Source organism: Panthera tigris, chromosome B4 (assembly GCF_018350195.1).
Source record: "Panthera tigris isolate Pti1 chromosome B4, P.tigris_Pti1_mat1.1, whole genome shotgun sequence".
Classification (NCBI taxonomy): Eukaryota; Metazoa; Chordata; class Mammalia; order Carnivora; family Felidae; genus Panthera; species Panthera tigris.
In genome coordinates, this window is record NC_056666.1 from 53,698,727 (window position 1) to 53,724,725 (window position 25,999).

Genomic DNA, 25,999 nt, shown 5'->3' on the forward strand with positions numbered 1-25,999 from the left:
TGCCTGCTTCTTACAACCTTGGTTGTCTTCAGCCTTGGAGAAGGGATCCAGGAATGACTGCAAGGGGTATAGGGGGTTTCTTTTAAAGTCACTCAGGGGATATCTTCGTCCCCCTTCCCAAAAGCCCAAAAGCCTTGACCAGCTCCTCTAAGGAGTACAGAACCCAGAACACACTGAGACTGACGTGGGAGGTGAAAGGGAGTCTGTAACAGCAATTTGCCTCTCTCTTTGCATACATCTGTATCCATCTCCTCCCCAGTTTCTCACATCCTGGGGCATTATTTCAGAGGCCTCCAGCCTAATCTCTCTCCAAGTATCTAGCAAGATCAAAGCTCTTAACCCCTGTTTTGTTTGCCAACTCCTTGCCTGGAGAAGAGAGGGCAGGGTCCATCCTGAGGCAAGGGGAGGGTCCTGACTTCCCCATGGCCCAAGGCAGGGGAGAGGTTGGGAAGCTGGTACAAAGAAGGAGCCAATCCTAAGGCTGGGTTGACAAACACACCACTGGTGGCAAGGTCTTCTTCTCGTTCTGTTACTGGTTTTATTATTAGTGTCCTTCAAGTAGGAAATTAATTAACTCATAATCATAGTATGATAAATACATGACCATGACCATAAAGACCTTTACTAATCTCCATATTTAATGAAAAATCCTTGTTATTCTTTATCACTAGACCCAGTTTATTTCCTTCAGGTATTTATCATACTCTGTAATCATTTGAACATTTGTTTTCCTGCTTATTGCCTATTTCCCACTAGGAAAAGCCCTATATTTAAATAAGAGGAAGAATGAATGATGAATAAATATATAATATGGGAATAATTAGACTGGCGCGATAAAAATTTACTTATAATACGATCTATTCCTGAAAGTATCATGTCCAGACCTACATTAACAATAATATTCTTAATCAATATTCATAATGCTCCTACTTCTACTTCTCTACCCATGGCCTCTTTCCGGACAACTGTATGCCATACATGAAAGCTATTTAACAATTCTTTAGCTTTATGTTAAGCACTATGGAGAGAATATAAAAATATACAGGGCACAGTCTTTCTACTCCAGAGCTTATAGTTGAATGAGGGAGAAAGGGAAGACACAATAACTACAACTGAAGATAGTGTGCAGAGAGACAGCTATGGTAAGACTGACAGAAAGGAGTAGAGGAGGTCAAAGGAAATAAATTGCTTCTGACATAGATTATCCCGGAAATTATGGGCAGGAGGTAACATTTAAATTGGACCGTGATGACTGTGTAGGATTTCAGTAGTCGGAGATAGGGAGAATGGAATTCCAAAAAAAAAGACATAGCTATAGGCAAGTTTTTGTTTTTGTTTTTGTTTTTGTTTTTGTTTTTTCACTTTGGACATCATTTGATACTGAACATCTGTTATTCATGAGAGAGTGAAATGCAAAGACCCGTGAAATTCGAGGTAAGACTGAAGAAACTGGAGGTTTTGAGTACAGAAGCTGTTTGCTAGGACCTGGGTTCCTTGTCAGGTTCCATTTATCTCCACTGCTCCTGAACCCGGACTTGGAAAGGGTGTAGGGTTCAAATGGGACAAAGTACCCATTATGCCTACATCTATATGTCTTTCATTCCCTCCCTTCCCCCCACTGTGTTCTTTATTAACAATGAGATAATTTCTCAATCTCATTACTGAGAAGAACACAAAGCACAGAAAAGTATAAACTACACAAATTAAGTCAGATAATTTGCATACCTGGGGAAGGGGAGAAACCCCTCCTCTTCCATCTCCATAGTCAATTTTCATCCATTTTATGATACTATATGTCAATAAATATCTATATTTCCTCCTCCTTGGATGAGAGATGCTGTTAAGTGTTATATGTAAAGTAAAGTTTGTCATAAAATCCCTCATAAAAAAGTGTCTCAAGTACTGGCATTGGAAGGTGGGGGTGGGGGTGCCTTTGCTGCATCTGCCTTCACACCACGGGAAGGTCATCCTGCCTCCTGCTTCTAGGAAGTTTGCTGCAGGTTTTCTAAAGAAGTAAACAGAGACACTTGGCTCCTCTTACCGTCCTTGCTTCTGTTGAAGCCCATTGCTTTCTATGAAGTTAGTTCCACAAATGATGAGTTTCTCACAATCTCAAATCTAGATTCATTAATTAGTAAAATTTTTAATTCTCCTCTTTCTGGAATGGCTCAAATAGAAGAGTCCCACTTCGAAGCAAAGAAATAAATAAAATGGCTTCTCTTAGTACCTTCCATGAGAGGGTTGTAGAGAGGGGTGGTGGTTACGTGGGTAGTGTACATACATGGACAGTTGTGTTAGGCTAGAATGAAAAAGAAAGTAGGGGATTGTATTGTGAATACTGTTCTTTTTCTGTGGAAACCTCTTCGGATTATGCCAGATTTACAGGAGCACCAAAGCACCCAATATCTTAGTCGTAAGCTTCCCAGAAAGCTTATTGAAGTTCCCTTGAAAGGTGATAAAAATAAATATCAGGATTTGGTACAAACACGACAACTAAGGCCAGGGAAGGAAGGTAGCCAGTTCCTTATTGCTGGTTAAACTCTGAGGATTTGTTTACACACACACACACACACACACACACACACACACACACACACCATGCTCCAAAAGTTTAACAAACATGCTCATGTTTATAGACCTACTGAGATAAATATACCCCACACCTTGCTGCATATTTCCACTCAAATTCAAACACATATGTCCATACAGAAGACACACATATGACTTTCACGAGGTGATTTATGAATGTAACATACCCAGACTCTCCCCCTTTCCAAACTCCTGGCTACAGCCTGGGGCAGGGTGAAGGTAAATGAAACAATGTATGAGAATAAGCTTGCATGTGTCACTAAGTGTGTCTCTCTGACTATGCACCACAAAACAAATAGAATATTTTTTAATTCACTATTTCGAATTATCCACTGTCTTTTAATTACCTGTATGCTATCATGTTTCAGTGATCATTGGTCCCTTACTGAGCTGTTACTCCATAAAGGGTATATCTCAGGGGTTAGCAGCATGAATTTTGTTCAAACTTGGTACAAATCCTAGCTTCACTACTCATGTTGCACAAATTAATTAATCCTCTTGAAGCCTTAGTTTCAATTTTTGTAAAATGAGCATAACCATACTCACCTCACAGAACTTGTGCATTAAACAAGTATTATGGAAAGTGTTTGGAAAAAACTATAGGACATAATACTCAGGAAATGGTAGTTATTGTTTTCATCATCATTTTGTGGGCATTGGAGATATAAAGAAGTAATATATAAAAGAGATGTTTTTTTTCCCTTACGAGGTTTTAAAATTTTATCAATGACACAAGATAAATACATGGAAAGAGGAAGGACACAGAAATCTATAATTACTATTTGACTCATTACATGCAACTCATTCTAAATCTAAGCCATGTTTTAAAATTTCTAGTAGAGGAGGGAGCCAAGATGGCAGAACAGCATGGAAGTTTTTTGTGTGTCTTGCATCCATGAAATACAGCCAAACCAACACTAAACCATCCTGCACACCTAGAAAACTGACTGGAGGATTAATACATCAATCTGCACAACCTGAACCACAGAATTCAGCAGGTATGTGGTGCAGAGAGGTGAACTTGGGGAGCGAGAAGCCGCAGCAGGTAGGGAGGTGATTTTTCAGGCAGAGGGAGGACAGAGATGGGGGGGCAGAATATGGGAAAAGCATCCCTCCTCCAAAGCATCTGGAGAGAAAGTGGAAAATTAGAAACAGCCGCAGGGACTAAACTAAAAAGGGAGAAAAGAGAAAGGAGAGGGTTTAAATTCTATTAACACTGTAAACAAGTGGAGGGCAAAGCCTGAAACTCTGTAGCTCCATACCTGATGGTGTTCTGGTGGGAAGGGCAAATCCCCAGAAGCAGAGTGGGGTCTGGGAGGTTCTTGGGCCACACGGGGAAAAGCGGTTCCACTGCTGGAAGTACATTTGGTAGAGACTGTTGAAGCCACCTGGTCCCAGCAGACCCCAGAGAACGACCACATTTGCTGGTGCTGGAACAAGGTCATTAAGGGTGAAGCCTGGTGCCAGATGTGTGTTGTGATTTTTCCATAATCCCTGAAAAGCTGCTGCTACAATATCTCACAAACTTTTTCTGGGGCAGGCTGGCATCCGGCAGCAGTCTCGGAGCACCAGCAGCAGCAGGGTCCAGCAAGCGTTCCTGGGTGCAGCTGACATTTGGCCATTGCTCAGTGAGACCCTCCCATAGAGGGGCAGCATGAGTCAAAGCAACAATCCTTCAGAAGTAAGGGGACAGGGAAAACAGCTGCATCTGAGACAAAACTCAGGAGAGAGGTGCTGCCTGAGGCCTGGTCACAGACAGTGAAAACGCGGGCAATGGACAAAAGCTGAAGACAGAGGACGGGTGTGCGATTGCTAATCTGGGAGAACAGAGTCCCAATACTAGAGACTGGGTAGCTGGGTGATTCCATTTTCACCACTCCTGCGCATGTGCATACACACCTAAGAGCACCACAACACTCCACCCAGTAGGCTCACTGCCTGCTTAGTTATGAACTATAAAGCAATTCATAGTCTGACTTCTAGGGGAAAATGAAGCAATTTCAGTCCTATTTCAATCTGTTAGCAGGTCCATCTATTCAATTTTCTTTATTTTCCCCTCTTTTTCACCTCTTCTTTTTCTTGAATACAGAAAGAGAAAACATTCATTTTTATTTTCAATTTTCATTAAAAATATTTTTCTTTAATTTTTTTACTATATTTTTTGCTTTTGTGTAAATTTTTTCAAATTCTACTTTACATCCCTGATTTTATTTCAGTCTACTTCAGTGTCTTCACTTTTTCAAATTTTCAATTTCCTTTTTTTCTTTTTCTTTTTTCTCTTTTTCATTTATTTTCTTTTTCTTGAATGCAGAAAGAGAAAAACTTCACTTTTACTTTCAATTTTTAGTAAAAATATTTTTCTTTAATTTCCTTACTATATTTTTTACCTTTATATAAATGTTTTCAAATTCTATTTTACTTCCATAATTTAATTTTAGTCTGCTACAGTGTAATCACTTTTTCCAATTTGTAAACAATTTCCTTTTTCTTTCTCTTTTTTCTCTTTTTCAGCTCTTTTCTCTTTCTTGAATACAGAAAGAGAAAAATTTTATTTTTATTTTCAATTTTTATTAAAAATATTTTTCTTTAATTTTTTTGTGCTATATACTTTACTTTTGAGTAAATTTTTTAAAATTCTATTTTACTCCCATCATCTAATTTTAGTCTACTTCAGTGTGTTCATTTTTTCAAATTCTCAAACAATTTCCTTCTTTTTCCACTTTTTTTTCTCTGTCAAACGACTTTCAAAACCCAGACCAAAACACACCTAGGATCTACCATCATTTATTTGATTTGTGTGTGTGTGTGTGTGTGTGTGTGTGTGTGTGTGTGTTTAATTTTTAATTTAATATTTTTTAATTTTAATTTTTATACCTCATTAATTCCTTGTCCCCCTTCAAAATGACAAAACGAATGAATTCACCCCAAAAGAAAGAGCACAAAGAAACAACAGCTAGGGATGTAACCAACACAGATACAAGCAAGATGTTTGAATCAGAATTTAGAATCACGATAATAAGAATACCAGCTGGAGTCGAAAATAGATTAGAATCCCTTTCTGCAGAGATAAAAGAAGTAAAAACTAGTCAGAATGAAATAAAAAATGCTATAACTGAGCTGAAATCACGGATGGATGCTGCAGCAGCAAGGATGGATGAGTCAGAACAGAGAATCAATGATATAGAGGACAAACTTATAGAGAAAAATGAAGCAGAAAAAAAGAGGGAGATTAAGGCAAAAGAGCATGATTTAAGAATTAGAGAAATCAATGACTCATTAAAAAGGAACAACATCAGAATCATAGGGGACCCAGAGGAGGAAGAGAAAGAAATAGGGGTAGAAGGGTTATGTGAGCAAATCATAGCAGAAAACTTTCCTAACCTGGGGAAAGACAAGGACATCAAAATCCAGGAAACACAGAGGACTCCCATTAGATTCAACAAAACCTGACCATCAACAAGGCCTATCATAGCCAAATTCACAAAATACTCAGGCAAGGAGAGAATCATGAAATCATCAAGGGAAAAAAAAGTCCCTAACGTACAAGGGAAGACAGATCAGGTTAGCAGCAGACCTATCCACAGAAACTTGGCAGGCCAGAAAGGAGTGGCAGGATATGTTTAATGTGCTGAATCAGCAAAATATGCAGCCAAGAATTCTTTATCCAGCAAGGCTGTCATTCAAAGTAGAAGGAGAGATAAAAAGTTTCCCAGACAAACAAAAATTAAAGGAGTTTGTGACCACTAAACCAGCCCTGCAAGAAATTTAAAGGGGGACTCTCTGAGGGGAGAAAAGATGAAAAAAAAAAAAAAGACCAAAAGCAACAAAGACTAGAAAGGACCAGAGAACACCACCAGAAACTCCAACTCTACAAGAAACATAATGACAATAAATTCATATCTTTCAATCCTCACTCTAAACATCAATGGACTCAATGTTCCAATCAAAAGACATAGGGTAACAGAATGGATAAGAAAGCAAGATCCATCTATATGCTGTTTACAAGAGACCCACTTTAGAGCTAAAGACACCTTCAGATTGAACGTAAGGGGATGGAGAACCATCTGTCATGCCAATGGCCAACAAAAGAAAGCCAGAGTAGCCATACTTATATCAGACAATCTAGACTTTAAAATAAAGACTGTATCAAGAGATGCAGAAGGGCATTATATCATAATCAAGGGGTCTATCCACCAAGAAGACCTAACAATTGTAAACATTTATGCACCAAATGTGATAGCACCCAAACATATAAATCAACCAATCATACACATAAAGAAACTCATCAATAGTAATACCGTAATAGTAATAGTAGGAGACTTCAACACTCCACTCACAGCAATGGACAGATCATCTAATCAAAAAGCAACAAGGAAACAATGGCTTTGAATGACACACTGGACCAGATGGACTTAACAGATATATTCAGAACACTTCATCCTAAAGCAGCAGAATATACATTCTTCTCCAGTGCACATGGAACGTTGTCCAGAATAGACCATATACTGGGACACAAATCAGCCCTAAGTAAGTACAAAAAGATCAGGTCATACTGTGCATATTTTCAGACCACAATGCTATGAAACTCAAAATCAACCACAAGAAAAAATTTGGAAAGGTAACAAATAGTTGGAGACTGAAGAACATCCTACTAAAGAGTCAATGGGCTAACCAAGAAATTGAAGAGGAAATTAAAAGTTATATGGAAGTCAGAGGATTCTCAGAAGATGGCGATGTAGGAGGACACTGGGCTAACCTCGTCCCGCTGATTGCAAAGATTCCACCCACATCTGCCTAAATAACACAGAAAACCACCAGAAGACTAGCAGAATCAACTCTCCAGAGCCAAGCATAGACAAGAGGCCCACGGAAGAGGGTAGGAAGGGCAGAGAGGTGGTGCATGCTACATGGACTGGCGGGAGGGAGCCAGGGTAGTGGAAGGGCAGCCCGCCTGGCAAGGCAGAGCCCCTGAAGTCTGGCTTGCAAAAGTGGAGGCTCTGGACTGCTTGAGTTCTGACAGCTAGCGGGATTTAACATCTGGAATGTTAAAAGTCAACAGCTCTGCTCTCGGAGACTGGGGAGGATGAGAGGGCACCAGGAGGGAGAGATGCTGAGTTCCAGAAGACAGAGCTCAGCTCAGTGGGAACAAAGGTGCTAGTAAGCACCATATCCCTCTCCAATCCCCCAGCCGAAATCCTAAAGGAAAGCAGTTCCATCACCGAACTTGTTTGCACCCTGCAAACACTCAATGCTGTGCTTCTGTGGATCCATCCCTCCAAGGGGTCTGCCTTCCTCCCAGTGCTGCAGGGCCCCTCCTGCAGGGGACCACCTATGGCAAAGTGAGCTAAGCCTACCTCTTCCGCCCCTGTGCACCTTGCAGATCCACCCTGGTTAATATGCCAGATCCCAGTGAAGCAGCACCACAAGCCTGGCAGTGTGCAAGTAGCCCAGACAGGGGCTACACCACTCCACAGTGAGTCCTGCCCCTGGGAGAGAAGATAAGATACATACCAGTCTGACTGTGGCCCCAGAGGTGGGCTGGGGACAGACATCCAGTGTGACTGTGTCCCCGCCCACCAACACAAGTTACTTGAGACAGCACAAGGGAAGTGCCTTGCAGTTTGGAGCCACTGCAGGGACTACCCAAAATGACAAAACAGAAGAAATCTCAAAAGAAACTCCAGGAAGTAGTGACAGCTAAGGAATTGATCAAAAACGATTTAAGCAATATAATGGAATAAGAATTTAGAATAATAGTCATAAAATTAATCACTGGGCTTGAAAAAATCATAGAGGACAGCAGAGAATCTATTGCTACAGAGATCAAGGGACTAAGAAATAGTCATGAGGAGCTAAAAATGCTATAAATGAAGTACAAAATAAAATGGAGGTGGCCATAGCACGGACTGAAGAGGCAGAGGAGAGAATAGTGAATTAGAAGATAAAATTATGGAAAAAGAGGAAGCTGAGGAAAAGAGAGATAAAAAAAATCCAGGAGTATGAGGGGAGAATTAGAGAATTAAGTGATGCAATCAAATGGAAAATATCCATATCATAGGAATTCAAGAAAAAGAAGAGAGAGAGAAAGGGGCTGAAGGTGTACTTGAACAAATCATAGCTGAGAACTTCCCTGATCTGGGGAAGGAAAAAGGCATTGAAACCCAAGAAACACAGGGAACTCCCTTCAGACGTAACTTGTATCAATCTTCTGCATGACATATCATAGTGAAACTGGCAAAATACAAGGATAAAGAGAAAATTCTGAAAGCAGCTAGGGATAAACAGGCTCTAACTTACAAAGGAAGACCCATAAGACTAGTGGCAGACCTATCTACTGAAACTTGGCAGGCCAGAAAGGAATGGCAGGAAATCTTCAATGTGATGAACAGAAAAAATATGCAGCTGAAAATTCTTTATCCAGCAAGTCTGTCATTCAGAATAGAAGGAGAGAGAAAGGTTTTCCCAAACAAACAAAAACTGAAGGCGTTCATCGCCACTAAACCAGCCCTACAAGAGATCCTAAGGGGGATTCTGTGAGTGAAATGTTGCAAGGACCACAAAGTACCAGAGATATCACTACAAGCATGAAACCTACAGACATCACAATGGCTCTAAACCCATATCTTTCAATCATAGTACCGAATGTAAATGGACTAAATGCTCCAACCAAAAACATAGGGTATCAGAATGGATAAAAAAGCAAGACCCATCTATTTGCTGTCTACAAGAGACTCATTTTAGACCTGAGAACACCTTCAGATTGAAAGCAAGGGGATGGGGACACCTGGGTGGCTTGGTCGGTTAAGCATCCGACTATTCTATTCTATTCTATTCTATCCGATAGATAGAAATATCTATCATGCTACTGGAAGTCAAAATAAAGCTGGAGTAGCCATACTTATATCAAACAAACTAGACTTTAAATTAAAGGCTGTAACAAGAGATGAAAAAGGGTATTATATAGTAATTACAGGGTCTATCCATCAGGAAGAGCTAACAATTATAAATGTGTATGCGCTGAATATGGGAGCCCCCAAATATATAAAACAATCACAAACATAAGCAACCTTATTGATAAGAATGTGGTAATTGCAGGGGACTTTAATACCCCACTTACAATAATGGATAGATCATCTAGATACAGGATAAATAAAGAAACAAGAGTCCTGAATGATACATTGGATCAGATGGACTTGACAGATATATTTAGAACTCTGCATCCCAAAGCAACAGAATCTACTTTCTTCTCAAGTGCACATGGAATATTCTCCAAGGTAGATCACATACTGGGTCACAAAACAGCCCTTAATAAGTATAAGAGAATTAAGATCATACCATGCACACTTTCAGACCACAATGCTATGAAACTTGAAATCAACCACAGGAAAAAGTCTGGAAAATCTCCAAAAGCATGGAGGTTAAAGAACAACCTACTAAAGAATGAATGGGTCAACCAGGCAATTAGAGAAGAAATTAAAAAATATATAAACAAATTAAAATGCAAATACAATAATCCAAAAGCTTTAGGATGCAGCGAAGGCAGTCCTGAGAGGAAAATACATTGCAATCCAGGCCTAGCTCAAGAAATAAGAAAAATCCCAAATACAAAATCTAACAGCACACCTAAAGGAAATAGAAGTAGAACAGCAAAGACACACCAAACCCAGCAGCAGAAGAGAAACAATAAAAATCAGAGCAGAAATAAACAATATAGAATCTAAAGAAACTGTAGAGCAGATCAAGGAAACCAAGAGTTGGTTTTCTGAAAAAATAAATAAAATTCAAAAAATAAACAAAATTTGAAAATAAACAAAACCTCTAGCCAGCCTTCTCAAAAACAAAAGGGAGGGGACACAAATGGATAAAATCATGAATGAAAATGGAATTATTATAACGAATCCCTCAGAAATACAAGCAGTTATCAGGAAATACTATGAAAAACTATATGTCAACAAACTGAACAACCTGGAAGAAATGGACAAATTCCTAAGCACCCACACAATTTCAAAACTCAAACACGAAGAAATAGAGTTGAACAAACCCATAACCAGTGAAGAAATTCAATCAGTTATCAAAAAACTCCTAACAAATAAGAGTCCAGGACCAGATGGCTTCCCTGCGGAATTCCACCAGACATTTAAAGTGGAGATAATACCTATCTTCTCAAGCTGTTACCAAAAATAGAAACGGAAGGAAAACTTCCAGACTCATTCTATGAAGCCAGCATTACTTTGATTCCCAAACCAGAGACCCAGAAAAAAAAAAAAATGAGAGAGAGAGAGAGAACTATAGGCCAATATCCCTTAAAAATATGGATGCAATCTTAAAAACTGATAACAAACTGAGGGTTGATGGGGGGTGGGAGGGAGGGGAGGGTGGGTGATGGGTATTGAGGAGGGCTCCTGTTGGGATGAGCACTGGGTGTTGTATGGAAACCAATTTGACAATAAATTTCATATATTGAAAAAAAATATGGAAGCAAAAATTCTCAACAAGATACTAGCAAATCGAATTCGACAGCATATAAAAAGAATTATTAACCATGACCAAGTGGGATTCATTCCTGGGCTGCCGAGCTGGTTCAACATTTGCAAATCAATCAATGTGATACATCACATTAATAAAAGAAAAGAAAAGCACCACATGGTCCTGTCAGTCGATGCAGAAAAAGCATAAAAGCCATTTATGAAAAGCCCACAGCAAATATCATCCTCAATGGGGAAAAATTGAGAGGCTTCCCCCTGAGATCAGGAACATGACAGGGGGTCTAATCTCAACACTGTTGTTTAACATAGTATTGGAAGTGCTAGCATCAGCAATCAGACAATAGAAGGAAATCAAAGGCATCAAAATTGGCAAAGATGAAGTCAAACTTTCACTTTTTGCAGATGACATGATATTATACATGGAAAACCTGATAGACTCCACCAAAAGTCTGCTAGAACTGATACATGAATTCAGCAAAGTCGCAGGATACAAAAATGAATGTACGAAAATCAGTTGCATTCTTATACACTAAAAATGAAACAACAGAAAGACAAATAAAGAAACCGATACCATTCACAATTGCACCAAGAACCATAAAATACCTAGGAATAAACCTAACAAAAGATGTAAAAGATCTATGCTGAAAACTATACAAAGCTTATGAAGGAAATGGAAGAAGATATCAAGAAACGAAAAACATTCCATGCTCACGGGATGGAAGAATAAATATTGTTAAAATGTCAATACTACCCAAAGCTATCTACACAGTCAATGCAATCCAAATCAAAATTGCACCAGTATTCTTTTCGAAGCTAGGACAAACAATCCTAAAATTTGTATGGAACCACAAAAACCCCGAATAGCCAAAGTAATATTGAAGAAGAAGACCAAAGCGGGAGGCATCACAATCCCAGACTTTAGCCTCTACTACAAAGCTGTAATCATCAAGACGGGATGGTATTGGCACAAAAACAGCCACATAGACCAATGGAATAGAATAGTTACACCAGAATTGAACCCACAAATATATGGCCAACTAATCTTTGACAAAGCAGGGAAGAATATCCAATGGAAAAAAGACAGTCTCTGTAACAAATGGTGCTGGGAGAACGGGACAGCAACATGCAGAAGATTGAAACTAGACCACTTTCTTACACCACTTACAAAAATAAACTCAAAATGGATAAAGGACCTGAATGTGAGAAAGGAAACCATCAAAACCCTAGAGGAGAAAGCAGGAAAAAACCTTTCAGACCTCAGCCGCAGCAATTTCTTACTTGACACATCCCCAGAGGCAAGGGAATTAAAAACAAAAATGAACTATTGGGACCTCATGAAAACAAAAACTTATGCACTGCAAAGGAAACAATCAACAAGACTAAAAGGCAACCGACAGAATGGGAAAAGATATTTGCAAATGACATATGAGACAAAGGGCTAGTATCCAAAATCTATAAAGAACTCACCAAACTCCACACCCAAAAAACAAATAATCCAGTGAAGAAATGGGCAGAAAACATGAATAGACACTTCTCTAAAGAAGACATCCAGATGACCAACAGGCACATGAAAAGATGCTCAATGTCACTCCTTATCAGGGAAATACAAATCAAAACCACACTGAGATACCACCTCACACCAGTCAGAGTGGCTAAAATGAACAAATCTGGAGACTAAAGATGCTGGCAAGGATGTGGAGAAATGGGAATCCTCTTGCACTGTTGATGGGAATGCAAACTGGTGTAGCCACTCTGGAAAACAGTATGGAGGTTCCTCAAAAAATTAAAAATAGGTCTACCCTATGACTATAGCAATAGCACTGCTAGGAATTTACCCAAGGGACACAGGAGTACTGATGCATAGGGGCACTTGTACCCCAATGTTTATAACAGCACTTTCAACAATAGCCAAATTATGGAAAGAGCCCAAATGTCCATCAACTGATGAATGGATAAAGAAATTGTGGTTATATACACAATGGAATACTACTTGGCAATGAGAAAGAATGAAATATGGCCTTTTGTAGCAACGTGGATGGAACTGGAGAGTGTTATGCTAAGTGAAATAAGTCATACAGACAAAGACATATACCATATGTTTTCACTCTTATGTGGATCCTGCGAAAGTTAACAGAAGACCATGGGGGAGGGGAAGGAAGAAAAAGGGAAGGGACACAGCCAAAGCATAAGAGACTCTTAAAAACTGAGAACAAACTGAGGGTTGATGGGGGGTGGGAGGGAGGGGGTGGGTAGGTGATGGGCATTGAGGAGGGCTCCTGTTGGGATGAGCACCGGGTGTTGTATGGAAACCAATTTGACGATAAATTTTATATTAAAAGAAAGTATGTGGAAGTCAATGAAAATGATAACACCACAACCCCAAACCTCTGGGACACAGCAAAGGCGGTCATAAATAAGAGGAAAGTATATAACAATCCAGGCCTTCCTAAAGAAGGAAGAAAGATCTCAGATACACAACCTAACCTTATGCCTTAAAGAGCTGAAAAAGAACAGGAAATAAAACCGAAAACCAGCAGAAGATAGGAAATAATAAAGATTAGAGCAGAAGTTAATGCTATTGAAACAAACAAACAAACAAAACAGTAGAACAGATCAATGAAATCAGAAGCTAGTTCTTTGAAAGAACTAACAAAATTGATAAACCATTAGCCAGCTTGATCAAAAAGAAAAAGGAAAAGACCGCCCCCCCCCAAAAAAAAAAAACAAGAATGAAAGAGGAGAGATCATAACCAAGACAGCAGAAATAAAAACAAAAATAAGAGAATATTATGAGCAACTACATGCCGATAAAATGGGCAATCTGGAAGAAATGGATAAATTCCTAGAAACATATACACTACCAAAACTGAAACAAGAAGAAACAGAAAATTTGAACAGACCCATAACCAGTAAGGAAATTGAATTAGTAATCAAAAATCTGCCAAAAAACAAGAGTCCAGGGCCAGATGGCTTTCCAGGGGAATTCTGCCAAACATTTAAGGAAGAGTTAACACCTATTCTCTTGAAACTGTTCCAAAAAATAGAAACTGAAGGAAAACTTCCAAACTCTTTCTATGAAGCCAGCATTACCTTGATTCCAAAACCAGATAGAGACCCCACTAAAAAGAACTATAGACCAATTTCTCTGATGAATATGGATGCAAAAATCCTCAACAAGATATTAGCCAACCGTATCCAACAATATATTAAAAAAAATTATTCACCACGACCAAGTGGGATCTATACCTGGGATGTAGGGCTGGTTCAATATCCACAAAACAATCAATATGATTCATCCCATCAATAAAAGAAAGGGCAAGAACCATATTATCTTCTCAATATGTGCAGAGAAAGCATTTGACAAAATACAGCATCCTTTCTTGATAAAAGCCCTCAAGGAAGAGGGATAGAAGAATCAAATCTCAAGATCATACAAGCCATATATGAACAACCCAAAGCTAATATTATCCTTAATGGGGAAAAACTGAGAGCTTTCTTCCTAAGGTCAGGAACAAGACAAGGATGTCCATTCTTGCCACTGTTATTCAAAATAGTACTGGAAGTCCTAGCCTCTTCAATCAGAAAACACAAAGAAATAAAAGGCATCCAAATCAGCCATGAGGAGGTCAACTTTCAGTCTTTGCAGATGACATGATACTCTATATGGAAAACCTAAAAGATTCCACCAAAAAAAATGCTAGAATTGTTTCATGAATTCAGCAAAGTTGCAGGATATGAAATCAATGCACAGAAATTGGGGGCATTCCTACACAATGAAGCAACAGAAAGAGAAATCAAGGAATCAATTCCATTTACAGTTGCACCAAAACCCATCAAATACCTAGGAATAAATCTAACCAAAGTGTGAAAAATCTATACACTGAAAACTATAGAAAGTTTATGAAAGAAATGGAAGAAGGCACACACACACACACACACACACACACAAAACGGAAAAAAAGATACACACACACACACACACACACACACACACACACAAAACGGAAAAAAAGATTCCATGCTCCTGGATAGAAAGAGCAAATATTGTTAAAATGTTGATACTACCGAAAGCAATCTATATATTCAAAGCAATCCCTATCAAAGTAACAACAGCATTCTTCACAGAGCTACACCAAATAATTCTACAATTTGTATGGAACCAGAAAAGACCCTGAATAGCCAAAGAAATCTTGAAAAAGCAAACCAAAGCAGGAGGCATCACAATCCCAGACTTCAAGCTATACTACAAAGCTGTAATCATCAAGACAGTATGGTACTGGCACAAGAACAGACACTCAGATCAATGGAACAGAATAGAGAACCCAGAAAGGGACCCACAAACATATGGCCAACTAATCTTTGACAAAGCAGAAAAGAATACCCAATGGAATAAAGGCAGTCTCTTCAGCAAGTGGCGCTGGGAAAACTGGACAGAGACATGCAGAAGAATGAACTTGGACCACTTTCTTACACCACACACAAAAATAAACTCAAAATGGATGAAAGACCTCAATGTAAGACAGGAAGCCATTAAAATCCTCAAGGAGAAAGCAGGCAAAAACCTCTTTGATCTTGCCGCAGCAAATTCTTACTCAATACATCTCTGGAGGCAAGAGAAACAAAAGCAAAAGTGAACTACTGGGATCTCATCAAAATAAAAACCTTCGGCACAGCGAAGAAAACAATCAGCAAAACTAAAAGGCAACTCACAGAATGGGAGAAGATATTTGCAAATGACATATCAGATAAAGGGTTAGTTTCCAAAATCTATAAAGAACTTATCAAACTCAACACCCAAACACCAAATAATCCAGTGAAGAAATGAGCAAAAGAGATGAATAGACACTTCTCCAAGGAAGACATCCAGATGGCCAACCAACACATGAGAAAATGCTCAACATCGCTCATCACCAGGGAAATACAACTCAAAACCACAATGAGATACCACCTCAAACCTGTCAGAATGGCTAACAACTCAGGCAACAACAGATGTTGGTGACGACACGGAGAAAGAGGATCTCTTTTGCATTGTTGGTGGGCATGCAAGCTGGTTCAGCCACTCTGGAAAACAGTATGGAGGTTCCTCCAAAAACTAAAAATAGAACTACCCTATGACCCAGAAATTGCACTACTAGGCATTTATCCATGGGATACAGGTGTGCTGTTTTGAAGGGACACATGCACCCCCATGTTGATAGCAGCACTATCAACAATAGCCAAAGTATGGAAAGAGCCCAAATGTCCATCAATGGATGAATAGCTAAAGAAGATGTGGTATATATATACAATGGAGTATTACTCGGCAATCAAAAAGAATGAAGTCTTGCCATTTGCCACTACATAGATGGAACTGGAGGGTATTTTGCTAAGTGAAATTAGTCATTCAGAGAAAGACAAAAATCATGTGAATTCACTCATATGAGGACTTTAAGAGACAAAACAGATGAACATAAGGGAAGGGAAGCAAAAAGAATATAAAAACAGGGAGCGGGACAAAACAGAAGAGACTCATAAATATGGAGAACAAACTGAGGGTTACTAGAGGGGTTGTGGGAGGGGGGCATGGGCTAAATGGGTAAGGGGAACTAAGGAATCTTACTTCTGAAATCATTGCACTATATACTAACTAATTTGGATGTAAATTTCAAAAATAAAAAAAAATTAGTAGATTTCAATTCTCTAATAAGATTGTGTTTTTCCTTCTGTCACTCATCAACCCAATGCCTCACCACCTTACATCAATCACACATACATCCCAGCCTTTCACTTCTGGAACTGACTGGAGAATTCTAGGGATAATAATGATTTTGAGATTTCATTTTGTACATTTCCCTGTTTCTGGGCAGGAGCCCATCTGAGGCATTGAAAAGACATGTGAGAGAGCCTTGCACATAGCCAGAGAGGCTGCACCCTTTCATCTCCCCTGGTCACCCACTAATTTAAGAAAATTCTTCCTTATGTTCAATCTCAATCTGTTTTCCTTCAGGATTAGCCTCTCTTTATGACCCATTATGATTGGGGACTAGGTACATAAAACCTCAATAGCTGAAGACAATTCTAAAATGCCCACCTGGTAACATGATTCCATTGCCTATCAGTCCAGGTGTCTGGAATTTTAGGTCTCATATATTTTGTTATTAACCCATTAAAATTTATCAAAATATTCCTTTAAAAGCATTAATTTGGTCCATACAAAAATATAAAACCTTATTCAGTCATCTGTTTTCTAATTAAAGTTTTGAAATATGACAGTATCCTAATTTCCAGGAAAGATAAAGAACTCCTATTCCAATTCCCCAACCTCCATGGTATCCTCAGTTAGTATCATCACATTATCACTCATTTTCTTAATGGCCAGTACAACCCTGAGGTGGAGAATGAGTAATATGTCTTCCCCAGTCCCTTTCAGGTCATCATAAGATGTAGGGGTAACAGAATTCACATTTGTCCTGACCCACCCAATGCTTTCCCCAGGGGGAGCCCCTGAGGACCAGGCAGACTCCAGCATGCGCACTTTCCCAAAGTGGTCAGAGTGCCAAACTCTGGCCCAGTGATTGGTGTGGGAGGCCTGGGGTCCGGAGGGCAGCCAGGGCCCACACTTCTCTATCTTTACCAAATTCAATTTCCCCAGCCTAGGCTCCCAATTCCAACGTTTTCAGACCTTTCACAATGCTTATATGAGGCCAGACACCCATCATCAATCACCTAAAGGCCAGTGCTTCTCACACATGAAAGAGCATACAAATCACTTGGGAGCCTGTTAAGAATGAAAATTCTGGTTCAGTATGTCTGGGTTGGGGCCTGAGATTCTCCATTTCTACAAACCCTGAGGTGACACCCACATTACTGGTCCATGGACCACACTTTGAAGAGCAAGGATATAGATGAGAGTAGCAGGTGTGACAACTGTCTCCAAGGAAGAGTCTATCTGTCCACATCCTTCTCTCTATCCTCCAGATGGCAATGAGAATCATATCTCGTTCCTTCCTGATTCAAGATTCTCACTCCATGGCACAATACACAATACAAACCTGGCTCATAAATTTCCTTCAAATGTGAAAACACACATCCCTCATGACAGTCTCATCTTTTATGACTCTCAAAGGTCCATGCAGCGTAGAATTACATGGACCTTTTCTTTTCCAATTTACTTATCCCTCTTTTATTACCCAAATTGTTCCATAGGCCCACAACAGTCTCATTCTTTCATGAGTCTTAAAGGTCTATGTAGCTTAGAATTACTGTCCCATTTCTTTTCCAATTCACCTGTCCCTCTTTTATTACTCAAACTGTTCCATAGACACCGTTCCCCAAGGAAGTGTCTCTTGACTAACACCTCTTTCTCAGTTGCTACTTATATCTTCCTTTCCAAAGTAATGATGCCTCAATCCCTATCTAGTTACTAATTTCTCCTATTCAAGTCCATCTGTCTCTTCATTTACAGTGTAAATTCTCTCCCCAAAGAATCTTAATGCTCTCACAAGGTTTTTGCACTAGCTTCTCAAAAATGCATCTAAACGAGTTGGTAAGTATGTTAGTAGTCCTGAACACTTCCCTGGGGTCACTTACTCCCTGTAGGGAACATGAGAAATTCTGCAAGTAGGAAAGTAGTTTCCAAGCTATCCCTCCCAGGGCAGGCCCCATACACAAATACAATAGAAAACCGCAGGCCCTTTTATGCCAACCTTAGAACTCTGACTGCTTCAACAAGGATGCCCGTTATGCCCATGCTGCAGCCAGTCTCTTCTTCAGGTATTCCTTGGAATCAGGTAGAGCAGGTCGGGCCTTTTAACAGTTTCACTGTTTCCATCCCCTCCCCACGTCGCATGGGAATAAATGGAGCATGACCAGGGCAGGTTCATGCCAGGAATTCTCCTTTCCCAGGGCTGTATTGTACTTGTTGCTTTTTGAATGAACAACACTGCTCTTACTGTTTGGTCTAGAGGAGGGGAGGACCTACTCCTTGCCCTGAGCAAGACTCTACTGTGATGGAACAGACAGGACAATCACCAGAACTCAGGCATAGCAGCAGAAAACCAAAACTACAAGTGCCTGAGTACAGCTCTAGATGCTAGATACGGATCTAGATCTAGCACTGGAGAAAAATGCTGTTTGTTAAGGAAATCTCCAAGAAGATAGTTTTAAAGGAGTAGCACATGCTAGCCTGGAAGGAAGGAGAATTTTCTGTACCAAGAAATGTGTAAGGCTCCATTCAATCTAACATGAATTATTAAATGCTCCTTATGTTCCTGGCCTCCAGCTGGATGCTTAGGGAAGTGATAAGAAACACTCCTTACTAAAGATCTATAATCTCAGAAACAAAATAAAGAAAGTAAAGACACACAATATCTGTGGTATTTTATTTTTTATTTCAGCTTTATTGAGGTTTAATTAACATATAAAATTATAAGATACTTAATGTGTAAATTGGGATAATTTGATATACATATACATTGTGAAATGATTATGAATTTCCCACTGTGAAAGGATTCATGATGGTATATTAATGTAAATGTTTCATTAAATGAAGGTAAGTGTTCAAAGTGTGCCTTTAGTTCCCTCACTTCATCTTTACATTTGGAGGGGTTTCAGAGGGAGCTTTGGACCAGCAGCATCAGCATCACCTAGGAACTTGTTAGAAATACAAGTTCTAGGGCCCACCAAGACCTGCGGAATTCCAAACACTGGGAGCCGGGCCCAACAATCTGTGTTTTCAGGTGAGGTGACACCTGCTAAAGTTTGAGCACTATTGAACAGAGTAATATTCTTGGCCTGTCTCCACGCAGTCTTTCACTGTGACTTTGATCAGTGAGTTAAAGAGGTAGCAGTGTGCATGCTCAGCTCAGCCCCTTTCATTATGTTATTGGTTTTCATTTTTTTGTGCAGAACCAACTTGCCCATAGGACACATGCTTCCCAACTTGCTCATACACAAGAAAATCTAATATAAGTGCTCTTCTGTGTTGGGAGGCAGGGGTTGCTCAGCACTACTTATGATGAGGAGTATGTCAGTCTGTGTGAGTGATGCAGGGCTAGCATGCCAATTAGCTTGCAGATCTAAAGCTGATGGTTTAATTATCTGTGTCTATGTCTTGATTATCAATTGGTTCCAAACATAGGAGGGGGAAAAGGGGATTATTTATTGGACCTCTATAGCTCTAACAATGGATTGTAGTGAAATGTGGTCAGGATGTGTGTTCAGATCGCATGCAGTAGAGAGACCTAGTGTAGAGAACAACAGGAAAGAAGAACCAGAGGAAATCCTAGAATTGTTTAAGTAAATGGAACTTTAGAAATGATCAGTCATGACTTCCTGTGTTACAGATAAATAAGCAGAACATTGAAGGAAAGGAGTGGCTTGCTCAAGATCACATTGCTAGTTAGTGGTGGAAATATTACCGACCAGAATGCAGAACACCTGGTTCTCAGCTGTGCACTTTCTGAGTTGGACCAAAGCAGACAATAATAGAGAAGACTTTAGGACCAAGAACGTAGATATGGCTAAGTAGAAAAACCAACCCCAGGGATTTTCAGCATGGGCAGTGGGTTCAAAGCCAAAGTGCTTTGTGGTCAGAGGAAATCTCTGTTTCCAATCCACCCTCACACAGCCAAGGGTCAAGCTACATAGCCTGCTCAGTGTATTCTGAACACTGCTTCATTTTCCTGTGCTCTTCCCAGTGCTGCTCTCTCTGCCTAGAATCTCTATATGTCATATGTCGCCCATATGTAGAAAACCTTACTTGTGCTTGGAGAGAGCCAACTCAAATGACATTCCTCTACAAAGTCTTCTCTGATTTCACCAATCAACTCTCACCATTGTGTCAACCACAAATGATCATCATCCACTTTGAATTCCCAGGACACATTTTTTTGCTATTACTCATGACAATATTTTCTACTTTGTGTTACAGCTATGCTTTACCCCTTATATTAGAATATAAGCTCCTTAAAGGCAGTGATCATATTTCATAATTTTCTTGGTCTTTTTCCAGTTTGTTTTATTTTTTATTGAAGTATAATTAACATAGAGCATTGTTATATTTTTCTCAGATGTACAATACAATGATTCAACAATTCTATACATATCTCCAGCCTCATGAAGATGAATGCGTTCTTAATTCTCTTCATCTATTTCACCTACCCACCACCCATCTCCCCTTTGGCAACCACCAGTTTGTTCCTTGTATTTACAAGTCTGTGATGGTTGGTGCACCTGGGTAGCTCAGTAGGTTGAGCGTCCAACTCTTGATTTAGGCTCAGGCCATGATCCCAGCATTGTGGGATCAAGACCTGTGTTGGGCTCCGTGCTGAGTGTGGAGCCTGCTTGAGATTCTCTCTCCCTCTCTTTTCCCCTCTCCCACTCATGTTCTTTCTGTCTTTCTCTCTCTTTCTCTCAAAAACAAATTAACATTAAAAGAAAATATTCTCTCTCTTCCTCACCGGCACTTGCACTCTCTCTCTCTCAAAAATAAAAAAATAAAACAGAACCTGAGGTGTTTTTTTCATTTGTCTCTTTCTATGTATGTTTGTTTATTCTATTTCTTAAGTACACATATGAGTGAAATAATTTGATATTTGTGTTTCTGTAACTTATTCCACTTAATATTATAACAACAAGGTCCATCCATGTTACAAATGGCAAGATTTCATTCTTTTTTATTGTTGATTATATTACACACACACACACGCACGCACACACACATACCCACACCACATCTTCTTCATCATTCATCATCAGTGGACACTTGGGTTGCTTCCATATCCTGGCTATTTTAAATAATGCTACAATAAAGATAGGAGTGCATATATCTTTTTGAATTCATGTAAATAAAAACTTTTGTACAGCAAAGGAAACCATCAACCAAACAAAAAGGCGAACAACCTAATGGGGGAAGATATTGCAAATGATATACCTAATAAGGGGTTAATGGACAAAATAAACACCTTGTATAACTCAACACCAAAAGAAGTATAAACCACTACAAAATGGGCAGTGGACCTGTATAAATGTTTCTCCAAAGGAGACATACCAGATGGGCAACAGACACATGAAAAGATGCTCAGCATCACTAATCACCAGGGAAATGTAAATTAGACCTATAATGAGGTATCACTTTACATCTATCATAATGGCTAAAATAAAAAAGACAAGAAATCACAAGTACTGGTGAGAATGTAGAGAAAAAGGAACTCTTATGCTTAGTGGGTGGGAATGTAAATTGGTGCACCCGCTATGGAAATTACTATAGAAGTTCCTCAAGAAGTTAAAAATAGAACTATCATATGATCCAGTATTTCCACTATTGGGTATTAACAGAAAGAAAACAAATTTTTTCTAGCTCCTTTTTATTTATTTATTATTATTATTTTTTCATATGAAACTTATTGTCAAATTGGTTTCCATACAACACCCAGTGCTCACCCCAACAGGTGCCCTCCTCAATATCCATCACCCACCATCCCCTCCCTCCCACCCCCCATCAACCCTCAGATTGTTTTCAGTTTTTAAGAGTCTTTTATGGTTTAGCTCCCTCCCTCTCTAACTTTTTTTCCCTTCCCCTCTCCCATGGTCTTCTGTTAAGTTTCTTAGGATCCACATAAGAGTGAAAACATATGGTAACTGCTCCTTTTTAAAATGTGTTTTAGTTTTTATTTTGAGAGAGAGAGAGAGAACACAAGCAGGGGAGGGGCAGAGAGAGAGGGAGAGAAAGAGAATCCTAAGCAGACTCTGTGCTGTCAGTGAAGAACCTAACGTGGGACTTGAACCATGAGATCATGACCTGAGTTTATATCAAGAGTCAGACACTCAACTGCCTGAGCAACCCGGGCACCAATTTTCTAGCTCTTTTAATAAGAACTTTTTAAAATCCAGTAAGCAGCTACAGACACAATTAAAAAGTAGACAAAATTTAAAAAAGGAGAAAAAGCAAAGACAAATCCTTCACTATGTAATAAATACAAAGTCCTATTAGTGTTCCTCCACTAACATTCTGTGGGAGGCCTAGCTTTCCATGCACTCAAGAGTATGTTCCATTATTGTACAGGAAGCCCAGTACAGGAAGACCAGGAAGACTGCATTAGGGTGTGATGATGTCAAACCAAATATGTACTGGCACTGCTGAGTTCAAGGTCCACAGTTTTGGTCTTAAGTAAGGTTAATTGACCAGGCGGTGCTGGATTCCATAGCTGAAGTAGATAGCAAACCCAATCAGCATCCAGACACCAAGTATAGCCCAGGTGCCAGCTGTCATCTGCATCATAAGGTAAACATTCATGAAGATGCTCAGTACTGAGAGGAAAGGCAGACCAGGGACCTTAAAGTAAAGGGGAGTGGAGCTCTGAGGCTGTCTCCAGATGACCCCAGTGAGCCCAGTGATGAGCACCAGGAGCACCACAACCACTGAAATCCACACTGGGTCTCCAGAAAGCAGAACTGGCCACTGGGCCAGCACCAGGCAAAGAAGAATGATCAGCAGAACAAGCAGTGAGGAGCAAATATAGACAACCTGGCCAGAGAGTGGAGTGGGGATGGAGCTGCCTGGAAAAAGTAATCCCTGTAGAGTCAGCTTCTCTGCTGCAACTTCTCTATTCCCATCCTGCACCTCTGCTTCATTTCCCCCATTATGCATCTCAGGCTGATACCTGACAATGAGATCACCAAAAACCAGCAGAGAGAAAGCTAGCAGGCACCCAAGTGACATGAAGCCCAGAAGATCAGTGAGTCCAAAGAAGAATACTATGACTAGTGCAATAATGCCAAAGATCACAGTGGCCACGATGGGGATGTTTGTGCCAGTTTGGATCCTGGCAAGGACAGGGAATAGGAGGCCATCCTGTGTCATCATATGTATCACCAGTTGTATGGGGAATATAAAGTCAAAGGAGTTGATAGAAAGACAGAGGAATCCAAAAGCTACAACATAGTAGGCAGGGGCCCAGCCAATATGGAGAAATGCCTCAGGCAAGATGCTCCCACGTGAAGCTGGTAGTAAGGCACCATGAGTGTAAGTGCTGAAAAGACACCAAAATACACCAAAAGACAGATGAACAGTGAAATCACAATGCCCCTGGGGATGGAATGTTGGGGATTCTTGGCTTCTTCAACTCTGGTAATAATAAAAGTGAAACCCACAAATGTATAGAGACAGGTAGCTGCTCCACGGAGAATCCCCTGGAAGCCAAAAGGCATAAATCCTCCAGACCCCCGGGGGCCCAAGCCAGAGGTGTCATTGAGTCCAGCCTTTATGTAGTCCTCTTCTGTGAGCTGCCAGTTGTGCAGGTCCCCCTTAATGAAGCCAGCAATGATGACAAAAATGAGAACAATAATTTTCATCAATGTGAACAGTTTGGTAACAACAGGAAGCTGCCTAATCTTCCAAGTCAGAAATCCTATGAATAACAACACAAGGAACACAACAAAGAAGACTAGAACATCTGCAAAAACACGGGAAACATTTAGTGAGATGCTGTCATGCAGCATCTGAAATATCTGGTTTCCAAAAACATTGTCAAAAACTAAGATCCAGGCTTGGGTCACAATGCTTACATAGACAGTATTTATGAGGAGGAGGTTCCAGACAGTGATGAAAGCCCCGAGTTCACCTACAGTGACATAGCTGTAGAGATATGAAGAGCCAGAATGTGGAACTAATCTCTGCATAGGTCAGCCCAGTCAACACTGAAGTTAGGCCAGCCACCAAGAAGCAGATCACAATGGATGGTCCTGCTTTATCTCTAGCCACTTCACCAGGCAGGATATACACAATTATATTCATTGTATAGTCCATACCCAGGGCCACTATATCCAGAGTGGTCAGGCTTCTGGCAGTCTCAGCCACAGGTTGTTCCAGTGTACATCTGCGTACCAGCTTTTGACCAAATCTGCAAAGTGCTTGACACAACATTCTAGCTGGAATTGGAGTAGATTCTAGGATCTGAGAGCTGTGATGAGAGCAGGGAGCCGTAAGTCTCAGATCAGGTTCCGTGACACTGAGGTAAGCTGGGTTGGGTTGGGGATGTTGCAGCTGGTTGCTCAGACTTCAGTGATGCTGCTTCATATTTCTTCTGCTATGCGCTATCCCTCCATAATGCCTAAGACACGGTAAACAATATTTACTGAAGAATGGTGTTCAACTAACAAACCAAAGTTCAGAAGTCGCATGTCACCTGATACAGCCTGAATATCAGAGAAACTGACACAAAAGGACATCATAGAAAAATCAACCCTGCTTTCCACCCAGAAAAACTGCCAAATATCTCCCAACATTCTCTTATTTTACATAATACATGGCATAATTCCATTTTGGTTTGTCAACTTAATGTAACTTCATGTACTAATTAAGCTGTAAAACACATCAGGGCATGAATTTATTGCACAATAATTCACATACAAGATGTTTGCGTGGTGCTTAGGCATGAGTTATGACACATTTATTCACAGAATGGAGGGTCTTATTGCAATTACAGAACCATTTTTGAAATATCATGAGTATAAATATAAATATTGGTCCCATGGTCTTAAAACCCTTAGCCCCCAAATCAGATTCCAAGGTCACATGTCACTTTGGCCCCCTTTATCCTCATTCTGCATTACCATTTAGCTGTATTGATGACAAAGAATGTACAGCCCAACCCTTCCTTTACCCACCTGGCCACCACGGTACAGTGAAAAGAGAAAAGGGAAAAAGGGGTAGGGCCTTTATAACTACCTGCAAAAAGGAGAGCTACAGACTGTCTGGTGAGGAAACACTGGAGAAATGGGTGAAGCAGCCAACCAAGTGTCCATTACTAAGAAGGGAGAAGAACCAGAAAGGCCATTTTGTGAATTCTGACATTCAATGAAACTCACCCAAAGCAACCAGACAAAAATTCACTACAGTTATGTTCACAGTTATTATGAGAGTGTGATAGGTAGAGAGAAAAAAA

General features: G+C 39.9%; 1 protein-coding gene and 1 pseudogene across 1 annotated transcript in view; both read right to left on the reverse strand.

Moving 5' to 3' along the window:
• LOC122240310 overlaps positions 1-24,272 on the reverse strand; it is a 152,453-nt pseudogene extending 128,181 nt beyond the window's left edge.
• LOC102948739 (cationic amino acid transporter 3-like) overlaps positions 23,153-25,999 on the reverse strand; it is a 58,586-nt gene continuing 55,739 nt past the window's right edge. Inside the window, 5 exon segments of the mRNA XM_042991867.1 lie at positions 23,153-23,238; positions 23,241-24,050; positions 24,053-24,723; positions 24,725-25,165; positions 25,783-25,861. Of these exon segments, the coding sequence (XP_042847801.1) occupies positions 23,168-23,238; positions 23,241-24,050; positions 24,053-24,723; positions 24,725-24,978 (1,806 nt within the window). The 5' untranslated portion in view covers positions 24,979-25,165; positions 25,783-25,861 and the 3' untranslated portion in view covers positions 23,153-23,167.